Source organism: Cyphomyrmex costatus, unplaced genomic scaffold (assembly GCF_001594065.2).
Source record: "Cyphomyrmex costatus isolate MS0001 unplaced genomic scaffold, Ccosl1.0 scaffold81, whole genome shotgun sequence".
Taxonomy (NCBI): domain Eukaryota; kingdom Metazoa; phylum Arthropoda; class Insecta; order Hymenoptera; family Formicidae; genus Cyphomyrmex; species Cyphomyrmex costatus.
In genome coordinates this window covers 935,621-951,865 of record NW_017280386.1, presented here as the reverse complement: position 1 = coordinate 951,865, position 16,245 = coordinate 935,621, and the positions used below count along the sequence as shown (strand labels likewise).

The window sequence follows — 16,245 nt, the reverse complement described above, 5'->3', positions numbered from 1 at the left end:
GTGTGTGTGTGTGTGTGTGTGTGTGTGTGTGTGTCGACGAGACGGATAACAGACGCGAACAGAACAACGAAAGTATCAATTACGGCGCGAGTACTATAACAACATGTGGAATCTTTAAATCCCAATACGAGATGGACGCGGGATTCGCGGAGCGCGGTCGGCGGTATTATGACGCGGATATATCGCGTACACGGGTATACGCCAGTGGCGGATCGCGGCGCGAATAATTGACGGGCGTTCCCTCAATGTAATGAATGACGCTTTGCGGTATTGACGAAAGAGCGTATGCGCTAGCGACCGACTGCCGAGAACGCTCGGCGGAGACGGAGAACTCTCCACCCCCTTATCTCGTTGGTTTGCTAACTAGAATAGGAGTGCGGTTGCACGGGCGGTCGACTGCCGAGAACGCTCGGCGGAGGCAGAGAACGCTCTACCCTCTTTTCTCGTCAATTGCCTGTGGACACGAGGATGCTGGCGTACGACTGCCGAGAACGCTCGGCGGAGACAGAGCACTCTCTAGTCTCTACCCCCTTTTCTCGTCGTAACGCTGGCGGATTATGCAAACTGGTGATCGACTGCCAAGAACGCTCGGCGGAGGCAGAGAATTCTCTATCCCCTTTTCTGGTCAAGTCACTGGCTTTCGGATTCTGGAGAATGGTAGTTGATCGGAGTAAGGAACTGGACGGAATTGAGCGTTCATTGCAACAATTGCGTATTTTATACTAATTGTTGCTTCCGTTCGTTTTGTTCCGTTCTTCGTTCGGCGGTCGGCGATCCTTGCGAAGGAAATCGTCGATCGATGATATTCGGTCGCGTTCGGTCGGAGTGGCGGTTCTCACGAACCGTTGATCGATCGGCGATTTTCGGTCGCGTTCGGTCGGATCGGCGCTTGCTACTGTCGGCGGCCGAACTTATGATAAACGTTTAAAAATATATGCGAGCGTATCTCATCGCTGCACTCACTGGTGAGAACAGTGCAGTGGCATCCGGCTGGATCGGCTACGGGAACGATGCGGTTACGGGCGCATCATTACAGTATGTCTAGTACTTTTATTTGAATATTTGATAAAGTATTTCTATTTATCAGACTCTTACTGGTCCTTTTATATTACATAATTGTTATTTTTAAATTAAGAGTCCTGTACTTAACTATTATTTAAATTTGTTTATACTTACTTTGGATGTAAAGTTGAAAATAACACTTAATACGTGTGATACTTGTAATCTGTATTACTTCTTCTTTAGTGATTAATGGACCTGGTCCTCTTCGACAAGATAAACTTGGTCAGTCGCTTCCTAAACACCTCCAACTTTCCACAGGACTCCCCAAAAAGACGAAACTGTATGCAAAGCAGCGGTCACCTCAAAACCGAGCAGGTGTGTGTGTATGAAAGATGATGCAACAAAATGAAAAATGGTGCGTAAACACTGGATGCCTGCGGCCACTATGCGTAGCATTCTCCGCACCCCCGCGTGTCCAGACGAGTGAAAGACTTCCGATATACTAGGCTCGGTCAAAGTCGGCAACACTTTTTCAAAAATATTAATTGAGGTGATGCAACACCCGAGTCGCGACGAAACGAAACACGTCCAACCTGCTCAAGCGACCTCACAAGACTTTAATCAGTATTACTGTATTGCAAACTGCCAAACTCTATCCTTTCATCGTGGGGTCCATAGCTCTCTTGAAGCTGGTAACGGCCATTAAAATGTGCACGGAAAAGCAGAAAGCCGCGTAGAAAACATTGCGCAACTGCTTTCAGACGCGATGTCTTAATTTCCGTTATCATTTAGTAATTTTAAGAAACCATTTGTAATTATGAGATACAACATCAGAATTTTAAGGAAAATTTAGTAAATTTGCTATAAATGTTACTAACTTTTGTTCTCAACGCCTTAAATTAGTAAAATTAAGTTGCTTCAGTATTTTAAATATGATGGAATTTTCCAAACATTTCTAACAGTGTACATATGTATATGTATACATACATGTTCCTTTAACTCCTAACGTGAAGCATAGGATCTCTAATGAGATTTTATATATGAATATGCGTGCGCGCGCGCGCGCACACACACACACACACACACACACACACACACACACACACACACACACACACACACACACACACACACACACACACACACACACACACCCTCATTTTTTTTACAAACAGGATATTACTTTCATTCAAATGTATGTGTTCCATGACTTTTTCACAATTTTATTCACTCCAATTTGATATTTTTGAAGATACTGCGTTGCTTTTATTTGGAAATGTTCAATTTCCTCGGCGACCGTTATATGCAATAAAACATCCTGCACGTGTGCCATTTTTTTGAAAAATGATAGCAAATGTTTTAATAAACACTGCTCTTTCACTTTATATCAATAAAATAACAAATCAGCAGAAAAATATTTTAGGCGATACATATGTATTAAATTGCATTCTAGTATAAAATGAAAAATAGTTAAAATGAAAAATAAAAAAAAGATTCATTACGCAAATTCGAGAGTAATTTAGAAATTAACGTAATAGGCATTAATGTTAATTAATAATTTTAATATAAATTAGTTAATAGATAGTATATAATAGAAATAATTTGAATAGAAAATAATACGAAAAGAATTATATATGTATAAGCTAGGTTTTGATTAATGTCGGAATGCGTCACTAGAAAGTTACCTGAGTGTCTTGACGCCAATCGGCATGGAATGCGCGTCTTCGGCAGTGATATGCGTCTTGAGGAACTGACAGAGATCCCCATGTTCCAGATATTCCATCACCACGCAATACGGTTCTTCGCGGTAACAAGCGCCTAGGACTCGTGCGATATTACAATCTTCTAGAGCAGCCAAAATCCTCACATCTCTTTGGAAGTCCAATCTGCGCAAGACCAACCCAATTCTTCGGTGAGTTATCACTATATATACTATCTGTCCAGTAAGAGCGTGACAGGCTTACCTCAAAGAAAAATGGCTTATTAGCCTTAAATTTATATTGATTGTATTTAGTAGGATTATGGCCAAAATGCAATTATATTAATCAGGAGTTCAGTTATCAGCTGCGTCTATAATAGACTGGCACCTCCGAGATATACTTTTCACTAAAGAAATCGCATATTCACATGGCAAAGACCTCCAGATTCGTCGAATTTTGTTTTTTAAGCGCTTTGAAGTTGATGTCGGTCTTTCACAAAGCTTCCTCTTGATGAGTGACCACACATTTTCAATGGGATTCGCATGGGGTGATTGTGAAGGCCAGTGGAATATCTTGATGTCATTTCACTCTTTTCAGGACGTGCAGAGCCAGCTTCGGTGTTCGGGGTCATTATCCGCCTGGAGTAACCAATCTTTATCTTTACTGATAAATCAGCGTTAAGCAGAAGGAATCAAAGCTTTTTGGTATATTTTTAACATTTTCTCAGCATTCAGGTTGTCAGTAAAGAAATAAAGCCTGCTTCGAAATGAGTAGGCAGCACTCATTTTGAAAATTGTTTATTCTAACATAATTCAAGCAACAACGGATACTTATAATGCATGCAGCACAAAAGTGACACCTATCGGCGAAAACAAAAATTCAGAGTATATTTTTAGTCGACTGTGGGTAAGCCTTGCTACGCTCTTACTAGACAGACGGTAGTGGAAAGTATGCCTCGGAGGTGCCAGTCTATTATAGACGCGGCTGGTGACTGGACTCCTGATTAATATAATTACATTTTGGCCATAATCCTACTAGTCCAGTCATTATGTACATTTAAAAAAGAAAAAATTGGAAGTAGCAATTTTATTCTTGGGGGGTCTCAGGGATGTCAAGAAAAGCTTAATTTGAAGTTTTCGACCTCTGTTTCCCGGTTGTCTTTTTTGCTATAGTTAAAAACACCAAAATAATGGTTTTTTCGCAATAACTCGGATTCTAATCAATTTAAAAGGTCGTTATTAGGCCCATTTTAAAGGTTTTTTTATGCTCTTCAATTTTTGTCTATAATATTTTGTCGTGCGACCGATATTTTTCGAGATATCGAACGATTTATTGCGATTTTTGTACTGAAAATAAGTTTTTTTTGTTTTTTGCTTTTTACTCGGTATTCTTAACGGAAAATGTAAAAGTGACTTGAAAAGAAGTTGTAGAGAATTAAAAAACGAACAATTCCTTTTTTATTTTTTTTTATTTTTCCTTTTTTATCGAAAAATATATCAACATATATCAAGGTCAAGGTCATAGCGCTGGTTTCTCTTTTTATGCACTTTTACCAAATTTTTTTAGTAGGTGCTTGAATTAATTTTCGTTGTTGACCGGGAGAGGTCAGTATTTGTGCTGTTCCAACCATCGACATATAGTACTGGACGGAGTATAGCATCGAAACCATGTTGACAGACCTAGAAAGAGATAGAACGATGTTTGGGTAGTAGTGAATCATGTAATCAAGGGCCTTGTGACACATCTGTGCTCAAAGTGTTAGTCTTACATAAAATACACGTAGAAACCATATTACTCAATTTTATTTTATATATAATATAATGTATATAATTTTCCGATTTTAATTTGCACCGCAGTAGTATTACTGTGTAATAATACCTCTGTAATGGCTCCTGACTTTAAAGAATACGTTACTGTCCTTCCTCTCCTGCAACATAATTCGACCAATAGGACAATAGTAGAAAGAAAGTTCCGTGCCTAAACATTTACCTTACTCTTTCTAGGTCCGTCAACACGAAAGATCAAAGAGATTTCGCCGCATGCTCCGTCCAGTACTATATGTCGATGGTTCCAACATGATCGAAAGTGACTGCTTATGTATGTGAAAGTATGAATAGGCTTTAATAATCAGAATTATACATTTGACCTAATGTAAAGAACATAATTTTTTATCGTATTAAAAATGTCGGATTTTGTACCAAAAAAGAGCATTTGCGGGAAGCGTTACTTTTCTGTTTTAACCTCAAGAAATCTGCTGCTGAAAGTCATCATTTGCTAGTGGAGGCTTATGGGGAGCATGCTCTATCTGAAACAATTTGCAGAGATTGGTTTAGAAGATTTAAAAACAACAATTTTGACGTGACTGACAAAGAGCGCCCTGGTCAACTGAAAATGAAGATAGAGAATTGAAGGTATTACTTCAAGAAGATTCATGTCAAATGCTCAAAGAGTCGGAAACAGTAAATGTCAATGTGTCAATCGTTAGCAAACGTTTAAAAGCAATGGGAATGTTCCAAAAGTTAGGAAATTGAGTCTGACCTGAATTGAGAGACATCAGTCATTTGTGAATTGCTGCTCCAAAGACAAAAACGGAAGTCGTTTCTGCATCGAATTGTGACTGGCGATGAAAAATGGATTCGTTACGACAATCCTAAACGCAAAAAATCATGGATGCGTCCCGATGAACCATCAGCATTAATGCCAAAATAGGATTTTCATGGAAAGAAGATCATGCTGTGCATTTGATAGGATCAAGTCGGTGTCGTGTACTATGAGCTGCTGTAACCGAGGCAAACCATCAACGGTGAATGCTACTGACGTCAATTACTCAATTTGAATCGAGCACTCAAAGAAAAACGCCCGCAACACGCCAAAAGACATGATAAAGTTATTCTTCTCCATGACAACGCCAGACCATATGTTGCACAACCAGTGAAGGAAATTTTGGAGACACTTGGATGGGATGTCTTACCTCACCTGCCCTATTCACCAGATGTTGCTCCATCAGATTACCATTTGTTTCGGTCGATGCAGCATGGTCTTCCTGAATAGCATTTCAGTTATTAAGAAAATATTAAAAAATGGCTCGATGACTGAATCGTCTCGAAAGAACCTGAATTTTTCTACCGCGGAATCCATTTGTCACTCGAAAAGTGGGAAAAGGTTATAGCTTTCGATGAACAATATTGTGAATCAAATATCACATATCTTTTTAATAAAATAAGTACGAGTCTTTAATAAAAAACAGCAAGAATTAATTCAAGCACCTAATAATTTTTTTATTTTAGTCTATATAAAGCATGAATCTCTATAGATTACAAAAAATTTTTGGTTGTTTTTTTTAGATCACTTTTGAGTCTTTAAGAACTTCTACCAACTGGCCCTTTCATATTCCACATACTCCGCTCATAAAGCCGTCCCAGCTTACTTATTACTTAAATTGTTGTAGCGACTTTTTTTTGTTCATTTAAGATAAATTTAAATGAATTCCAAATTTTAAAATTTTCTTTAATAGTTTCTTTTCTAGAAATTCCTAAAAATTACCCATTTTTCCTAGCCAACAAAATAGAAACTCTTAATTTCTTATAATACTTTTGTACAATTTTCGATAGTTAGAAAAAGATAACATTTCTTTTATCTAAGATAAGATAAAGATAATCTATATTTTTAATCATCTAGATAAGATAAAGCCATTTATTCATCTAGATGATTATCTAGATGATTTTATAGAGATAACGAAAGACACTGATAATGCTATAACTAATTAAGTCGGTGAGGAATGAATGATGTCTAATTTCATGTTTAATTTTGTGTCAATTATTATGTTACGTCCGAGGGACTCCACGAATCTTTTCTTTCGTAGAAAAACTAGAAATATAATAAGGATTAACTAAACAAGGAGTACGAAGAAACTTAAACAAATAATATCGTTTCTTCCTGCTTCTTATTTCTAATTTGAAGATCAATGAGTGAGCGTCGACAAACAATTATTAAATAATTAAAAAAAAAGGAAATTTGTCTTGACCGACGAATTCAGATGATAAGCCACGTCGCGAGATCAAAAGGTCAACCGGCACTCATGGATCTTATAGAAAAACATCTTCGGGTTAATAGAGTTCAACGCTACACGCGCGTTTCCAGGACCAATGAAAATTCGACACATCATTTGACCCAAATTTTTCCATTTCCCGGAAGTCAATCCCGATCAAAGTCCAAAGTCCGATTACACAAAGAAGGGCATATCGCCCTCCGCAAGTATAAATATGAAGCCGTGAGACTACGAAACTTCACTTCCTTAGTTCCAATAGCGCGGATCCAATCTTTGACAGTACATTTTAAAATAGTCTCAAGTTCTATAACTTCCGTACTCTGCAATTCGAGTGTGACAATTATAAAAATTTCGGAGTGTCCGTGACAAAGCAGCATCTACATCCGACCAGTCCAGGACCTTCCTCCATCACAGGCCCCGATCTTCAAGGGACTCCGGTAGCCATTTATCAACACCCCATTCATCTCAAAAGTAAGAAACCAATTTTTTTTGTTCTTTTATTATTATTCGACCATTTATAATATATCTCTCTCTTCCCCTTCCTTCTTCGTGTATGGTTCTCTCTTTTTCCTGTATTTTTCTGAATTGCTTCAGCGTCTGACGCCTCAAGCAATTCTCTTCCTTAATTCTTCACTTCTTGAATCGCTTCAGCGTCTGACGCCTCAAGCGATTCACCTTCTTTACCCTTTACACTTTCTGAATTGCTTCAGCGTCTGACGCCTCAAGCAATTCTCTTCCTTAATTCTTTACTTCTTGAATCGCTTCAGCGTCTGACGCCTCAAGCGATTCACTCTCTTTTTCTTTATTTTTCCGAATCGCTTCAGCATTCGTGCCTCAAGCGATTCTCTTTATTTTTCCGAATCGCTTCAGCATTCGTGCCTCAAGCGATTTTCTCTTTTTCTTTATTTTTCTCTGAATTGCTTCAGCATTCGTGCCTCAAGCGATTCTCTCTTTTTCTTTATTTTTCCGAATTGCTTCAGCATTCGTGCCTCAAGCGATTCTCTCTTTCTCTTTTATTTCTCCGAATCGCTTCAGCATTCGTGCCTCAAGCGATTCTCTCTTTATTTCTTTCTCTTTTTCTATTTCATCTCTCTTTCTCTCTCTCTCTCTCTCTCTCACTCTCTTTCCCCCCTTAGATTCTTCTTTCCCTTGCTAACTGCCCATAATGAGAGAAATATTTCATTAGATGGTATGGAACAATAAACATCGTGCGGGACGTAGGAAGCGAAGGAGAGTTGAGGGTTTGCCCCGGCTGGGAACTCCGACCATCCAAAAGATTCAAACAGGAACCTTCCTGGGCAAACCAGCTCGCCGAGAATTAATAAAACCTAACCAACAATTTACGTATCGTAAAAAACAGCAACCACCGACAACGACCAGCTCTATCCCAGTAGTAGATTTGACCGGTGACGAAACTCCTCCTCCATACGAAACAATTTCACACTCTCTCCCTCTTACCCCTATCTCTTATTCCCCCGTCCCTTTCGAAGAAAATATCACTCACAACGCGTTATATCGAGAATTAGAAAAATACCTCGATGTGGACATGTCCCTTTCATCCCCACAACCATCTATACACACACACACACACAAACACATACATATTTAATAAGGATATCCAGATATTATAAGTTTTAAAGGTATTTGCTCTATTTATCTATATATATATATATATACATTTAATAATCGTAAAATATATATATATATGTTTAATAAGAATGCTTAAGGTATTCTATTTCCTTTAGTTATTTTTCTTAAAAATAAAAACAATAGCGATAAATATACATAGTTTATACGAATGTTGAGTTATTCTAATATATGTCTGTGCTTGAATTATAGAAAAATAATAAACTCTTTATTATGTAATTACTGAAAATCACTGTAGTTCATTAACGAAAATTCACGACTCATTCCTCATCCCATTAGATCGCACGGTCCGATCCCTGATCAGAAGGATTAAGTTCCTTGATCTAAAAAGGGGACCGACGGAGACGCAGTCTCAGATCGGGTAATAGTGTCACACCCTGACATTGACCCACATCTGTGACCTTACGCGTCCCTGACTTGTGGCACGCGATAGCCACGAGAGCGGTGTCGGTTGCGTCCTCCCATGCCCCTTCCTTAACACTTAAATTTTCCCATGAAATAAAGAATCCTGGGCCTTGGACGTAACAATTATAATGATTATATTATAAATATTATATCGTCATGTGATTATCGTACTCTTACGTAGTTTTAACCGGATTCAATATTAAAAATAAATTTTAAAACTGAAAAAAAAATTTGATTATACGGACAAAAGTATGGTTGATTTTTTCAATGATTCATTCAACCATTGTTTAATTGCAACAACAATTGTATAGTTTGTTTTTATGTCAACCATCTAAATTGAAATAACTGAACCAACTCAACTAAATTATGTGTTGATAGAAATACTATCAACATTTATTTAATTTTGCGTGGCATTTAGTTACCTGCGTAATATACATTTTTGTTTAAATTCCAAGTATTGCATTGACAAAATAATGCCGTAAGAATAAATAAATGTTGAAAAAAGAATACAAAAAAATTTAAACCTTTTTATCTATCTAATAATAATATATTACCATGAAAAGTAAGGGCTGTTCACAATGGAGGAACAGATATTAAATAATAAAATATTAACCTATCAGATACCAGTTACACTGGAATACACGATTCTGATAGGTTAATATTTTAATATCTAATATCTGTTCCTCCATTGTGCGCAGACTCTAACTGATATATTAATAAAGATGCCAGTACAAAGTGAACATACATAAAGTGTATGCAACTTTCGACCGATTTTCGAATCACCTCCGCCTTCCGTTGTCCCCCTAACCTAACAATGCCACACCACAGTATAAGGATATATAGTAGGGACAAGGCCCCGTTTTTGGTTCAGCCACGCAGATTTGCTTGCGCATCGTAAAACGGCCATGTTTTTGGTAGCACCAATCCCAATCAAAGTAGAGAATCCATCGTAACTAATATACGTTATAATAATGGAAAAACATAATCAAACTCAGTTAAATGTTTATCGTGTCACATCATGGACCTAAGAGTAGACCTATGGACCTATCTAAAGTAGACCCATGGACCTATCTAATCATTTCATTATAATTTGTTAAAATTAAAAAATTTTTATAGACAGTGGTTTCTAATACTATTGATACGGTACTTGGTAACCAACAACATGGCGGAGCCTGAAAGTCCGGCTGAAAAAGATCAAAGGTGCCGACGCTGCTTGTCCCTACTGTATATCCTTATACTGTAGCCGCACGATGCTCAAGCGACATTTGATTTGCGCGCGAGGCGGTAAAGTTATTGTCTCGAAAATTCAGTTACATCTACTCAATATAGAATTTCTTTAATAAAATATTTCTATCTTTAAAATAAATATTGGTTTGTTTTATTAAAATTTTCTGTTAAAATGACAAAACGTGCGGATACACCGATCATCTACATTGTTCATTAAATTTTATCAATAAATATACGAACTGTATGTTGAAGTCATTCAGCAAAGCATTTATTTGTATCAAATACATATTTTGTTATTTCGACGTTATCTTTTGATACAGATTTCATATATTTAGTTTCTGAAATAAAATTTTAGTTGCTTTATATTTTTGTTACGTCCGGAGGACTCCACGATTCTTTTCTTTCGTGGAACGTTAGATAGATAACAAGCATATTAACGAAACTACGTGTAATAAGGAGTACGAGGAAACCTAAACAAATAATATCGTTTCTTCCTGCTTTTTACTTCAAATTTTAAGAGAAACGGGTGAGCAGATATCGACAACTATTAAATGATTAAAGAAAATTTTTTTCGTTAACAAATTCAGCTACCAGACGCTACAGCTGGCCGCGTCGCATAGTTAAAAGACCAACCGCCACTCATAGCTTCCTATAAGAAGCTTATAGGTCAGCGTTCGATACTGCACACGCGTTTCCGGTTCAAGATAAAACGATTTAAATCTTCGATACATCAGTACACATTTGACCTAAATCATTCCTACTCCCAAAATTTGATTCTCGCAAACAAAGAAGGGCATATTGCCCTCCGCAAGTATAAATACGAAGCCGCGAGACTACGAAAAACACTTCACTTCCTTGGTTCTAATAGTGCGGAGCAGATCTTTGACAGTTCCCATAGACAGTTTAGACAGTACATTTAAAAATCAGTTTCAATAGAACTTTCGCACTCGGTAGTTCGCGTGCGACATTCATAAAACTCGGAGTTCCCGTGACTAAAGCAGCGACTACATCCAACCAGTCCAGGACTCTGCTCCATCATAGGCCCCGATCTTCAAGAAACTCCGGTAGCCATCTATCAACACCCCATTCATCCCAAAAGTAAGAAGTCAATTTTTTGTTCTTTTATTATTATTCGACCATCTACAATATCTCTCTCTCTTCTCCTTCCTTCTTCATGCACGATTCTCTCTTTTCCTTTATTTCCTGAATTGCTTCAGCGTCTGACGCCTCAAGCGATTTACTTTCCTTACTCTTTATACTTTCTGAATTGCTTCAGCATCTGACGTTTCAAGCGATTCTCTCTTTTCCTTTACTTTCTGAATTGCCTCAGCGTCTGACGCCTCAAGCAATTCTCTTTCTTAATTCTTTACTTCCTGAATTGCTTCAGCGTCTGACGCCTCAAGCGATTCACTTTCTTTACTCTTTATACTTTCTAAATTGCTTCAGCGTCTGACGCCTCAAGCAATTCTCTTTCTTTATTCTTTACTTCCTGAATTGCTTCAGCGTCTGACGCCTCAAGCGATTCTCTTTCTTTATTCTTTACTTCCTGAATTGCTTCAGCGACCGCCGCCTCAAGCGATTCTCTCCTTCATTCTTTCTTTTCTTCTATTTTCTCTCTCTCTCTCTCTCTCTCTCTCTCTCTCTCTCTCTCCTTGGATTCTTCTTTTCCTGTTTAAATTTCCCTAACGAGAGATGGTCCTAATGGTAGATGGTTTGGAATAACAAACATCGAGCGGGACGTGGGAAGCGAAGCAGGATTGAGCGTTTGCGCCGGCTGGGAGTTCCAACCATCAAAAGGGTTCAATCAAGGATCTTCCCAAACGAGACTTATCAAGTACCAGCTAAGACCAGAATACAATAACAAAACACAACCACAGACAACAACGAACAGTATACCGGTCATAGACTTGACCGAAACCGAGACTCTTCCCCTTCCAGACTCGACATCACTCTCTTTTCCTCCTCTAACCCCAATTTCATATTCCCCCGTTCTGTTCGAAGCAGATATCTCTAATAATGAGTTATACCTTGAATTAAAGGAATATCTCAATGCTCAATCTCCCTTCCCCTCATCAGAACCATCTATATACACATACAAGCCGTATCTTACAATTAAAAACGCTTATAAATATTAAAGTAATTCATAGAAATGTTAAGAGATAATATTTAATACTTAATAATATAGAAATATTAGGATAGTTAATAATGTTTAAGCATTGATATTCGCTAATATCTATTAGATATACCAACATGGTTTTAATGTATTTACAATTTTATATATTAAATTAGAACTAATTATAGATCGTATAATTTGCATTAATTATTAATTTCAACATATTTTGCTCGTATTAGTCGATTAACTAATGGTTCGTTTTTAACCCTAATCGGCCCAAAAGAACAGATTTTCGACGTTGACTTTGATTGTTGACTGTTTTCACAAAATGTAATGTTCGGCTATGAAAACGGTCATACCTTATGGTTTCGAGGTCGCTCTATCGATTGCCGCTGAAAAATTTCCAAAAAAATGACACCTAACGTATATTTTTCAAAGAAATTTGGAAAAAATACTGATTTTTCATTACTTTTTTTCTCTTTTTCTACATTTTTTGTCGGGAAAACATTTTTTTATCACTCAAAAATCTATCAGAAAGGGGGTCCCGATACCTAAGGAATAAGATCATACAAAAAAAAAATGTTTTTTCCAAATCGGTGGTTTCAAAATGGCCGCTTACCGAATCATTTGCTTTCAATTTACGAATTTCGTTATTTACAATTCCTTCTTCTTGCTTCTAAGATCAGATTATCATTTTGGGGGATTTTCGGGTTTTCTGAATGCGATGTCGATGTCAAAAATACAAAATTCAAGATGGCGGATCCAATATGGCGGATGTCTAAAGCATAAATCATGGTTTCTTATCGACCAAGGTGGAAAGTACTGATACGGGGGTTTTTGGGGTTGCTGAGAACGATCTCGATATCCAAAATACAAAATTCAAAATGGCGAATCCAATATGGCGGATGTCTGAAGCCTAAATTATGGTTTCATATCGACTTCCGCCCGCGACTCCCGTTGTAGAAATGGATTTCCAGTTATTCATAAGGAATCATACGTCAAGACCATAATTATATGTGGGGTACTGTTTTTTGGTTCAGAGATAGCAGATTTATAAGAAATTATTGTCCGACTTTTCGAATCTTTTTTTATTGATAGTTGGAAATATCTGTCGTGCTCATAATATAACATTTCTTTATTCGATGATCTTCTTGTAATTCACAATGCTGCGGAAAAAGCGTGGTTTTTTGCAGGAAAATGAGAGTGTCAGAAATACACGTTGTAAGAGACGCAACACGCTTCTCAATAACTCTCATGAATTGGAAGAAGATGATGAATTCTGTTATGTAAATATTTTACCAAATCCAGAGAGTTCTGGCGAGTCTGATTCCAATGATTCTGCTGATGATGAACAATATGAATCAGACCCGTATGAAAATGAATATGATAGCTTCCAGCCTCAACAATCATATGAAAAAATAAGCAAAATTTACAACAGCAGTCAGAGAAAGCTGGAAGAAAATCATGAATATAATTGGCTAAAAGGTGAAAAACCTTCGCATAATAAGAAAAGTATGTATGAAAATGAAATAAATATGAGTGCAGCGGATATAAAAATGATTGCGAATAGCTTATTCCTTAGGTATCGGGACCCCCTTTCTGATAGATTTTTGAGTGATAAAAAAATGTTTTCCCGACAAAAAAATGTAGAAAAAGAGAAAAAAAGTAATGAAAAATCAGTATTTTTTTCAAATTTCTTTGAAAAATATACGTTAGGTGTCATTTTTTTGGAAATTTTTCAGCGGCAATCGATAGAGCGACCTTGAAACCATAAGGTATGACCGTTTTCATAGCCGAACATTACATTTTGTGAAAACAGTCAACAATCAAAGTCAACGTCGAAAATCTGTTCTTTTGGGCCGATTAGGGTTAAATTGTTCGAGCGATAATTATTATTGTTTTAAGCATTCATATTAAAGAATACCATGCATTAAAAATAAAAATCTTATTTTACGTTTATATATAAATTCCTGTAATTTATTCAGAACTTCCCTCGACTCATTCCTCATCCCACTAAGTCGCACGGTCCGATCCCTGATCAAAGGGATTAAGTTCCTTGATCTAAAAGGGGACCGACGGAGATACAGTCGCAGGACCGGGTAATAGCGTCGCACGCTGACGTTGACCCATATCTGTGATCTTATTGCGTCTCTGACTTGTGGCACGCATCTTGAAGCGTTTGCCACAAGAGCGGTGTCAGTTGCGTCCTCCCATGCCCCCTCCTCAATTCCTAAATTTTCCTATGCAATAAAGAATCCTGGGGCTTGGATGTAACATTTTCATGAATATAAATTTTAACTATATTTTAATAAATAAAAGTGATTTGCGTTTATCAAACTATATTACTGTTCCAAGTAATTTTTCGTTTAAATATAAAGTGGTTTTATTGTTTGAAATCAACACTTATTTGAGACAAAGAAATTTATTTATATTCAACATAAAAAGATTCACATTTTAAAAAAGTATTGCATTACAGTGTATCTGTATATATTTTTACTTAACTTTTAATTTTGTTGGTTTGAATAGTGAATTATTTTGTTACAGTCTGTCTAGTAAGAGCGTGGCAGGCTTATCTCAAAGAATAATGCTTGTTAGATTTAAATTTATACTGATTGTATTCAGTAAGATTATGGCCAAAATGCAATTATATTAATAAGAAGTCCAGTCATCAGCTGCGTCTATAATAGACTGGCACCTCCGAGGCATACTTTCCATTACCGTCTGTCTAGTAAGAGCGTAGCAAGGCTTACCCACAGTTGGGTAAAGATATGCTCTGAATTTTTATTTTCGCCGATAGGTGTCACCTTTATGCTGTATGCATTAGGGATCCTATAATCAGAGTTTGGCCAAAGCGGACCAAAGATGGCGGATAGAAGGAAATAACAGACATTGCTTTCTTTCTCGTATTACGCTAACTGTCTCTTTCTATTCTTCGAACTCGTTTTCCGACAATGTACAGAGCTATCCGAAGAATACCGAATGGACCAAGGTAAAGAACCAATCAGACGTTGGGCCCGCTTTGGCCTAACTCTTATTATAGGATCTCTAGTATGCATTATAAGCAAAGTATCCGTTGTTGCTTGAATTGTGTTAGAATAAACAATTTTCAAAATGAGTGCTGCCTACTCATTTCGAAGCAGGCTTTATTTCTTTACTGACAACCTGAATGCTAAGGATGTTACAAATATACCAAAAAGCTTTGATTCCGTCTGCCTAACGCTGATTTATCAGTAAAGATAAAGATTGATTACTCCAGGCGGATAATGACCCCGAACACGGAAGCCGGGTCTGCACGTCCTGGAAAAAGAGAAATGACATCGAGACACTCCACTGGCCTTCACAATCACCCCATGCGAATCCCATTGAAAATGTGTGGTTACTCATGAAGAGGAATCTTTGTGGAAGACCGACATCAACTTCGAAGCACTTAAAAAACGAAATTTGACGAATCTGGAAGTCTTTGCCAGGTGAATATGCGATTTCTTTAGTGGTCTATTATAGACGCAGCTGGTAACTGGACTCCTTATTAATATAATTGCATTTTGGCCATTATCCTACTGTATACAATTAATATAAATTTAAGGCTAATAAACTATTTTTCTTTAAGATAAGCCTGTCATGCCAATCGCTCGCGAGCGCTTGTACGGTGTGGACCACTCCTGTGTGCCTGTGCTTTCTAGACCGTCTCCCGTGCTTCGTAGGCTTTCGCCTGCATTCTTTATTTGGTGTGCTTTTCCTTTTGAGGTTCTTCCTCTACTTTTTTACTGTGAATACGCTTTATTATCTGTAATCAAGCCGGGTTTCCTGCCATGCAGGAAGGTGCAGCCGCCCCACCGGATCCCGGCGGCGGTTTGACGCCATTAAACAAAAGTTTTTCCGCGTCTCTGGAGGATTTTGATTCTTTTTTCGTGAACGCTAGTAAAGTTCGGGACAACGCTACGTTTCTTGCGCCCAGTCTTCCGCCGGCAAAGGCTAATTTTCTCAAATCAACATCAAATTGCGTCGCTGTGGATGGCGGACAAAAGCGTAAATCGAGGAGGGGGAAGTCCCCGCGGATTTCGCGGGAATCTTCTCCTTCCACTGCTTCCACCTCTAGCTGTCAG

At 37.6% G+C, this 16,245-nt stretch overlaps 1 protein-coding gene across 1 annotated transcript in view; it reads right to left on the bottom strand.

Moving 5' to 3' along the window:
* The window catches only part of LOC108781397 (epithelial discoidin domain-containing receptor 1), a 148,452-nt gene that overhangs the window by 35,679 nt on the left and 96,528 nt on the right, over positions 1-16,245 (bottom strand). Inside the window, exon 9 of the mRNA XM_018549348.1 lies at positions 2,688-2,888. Coding sequence (XP_018404850.1) covers positions 2,688-2,888 — 201 coding nt within the window. The remainder of the gene's footprint in view (positions 1-2,687; positions 2,889-16,245) is intronic.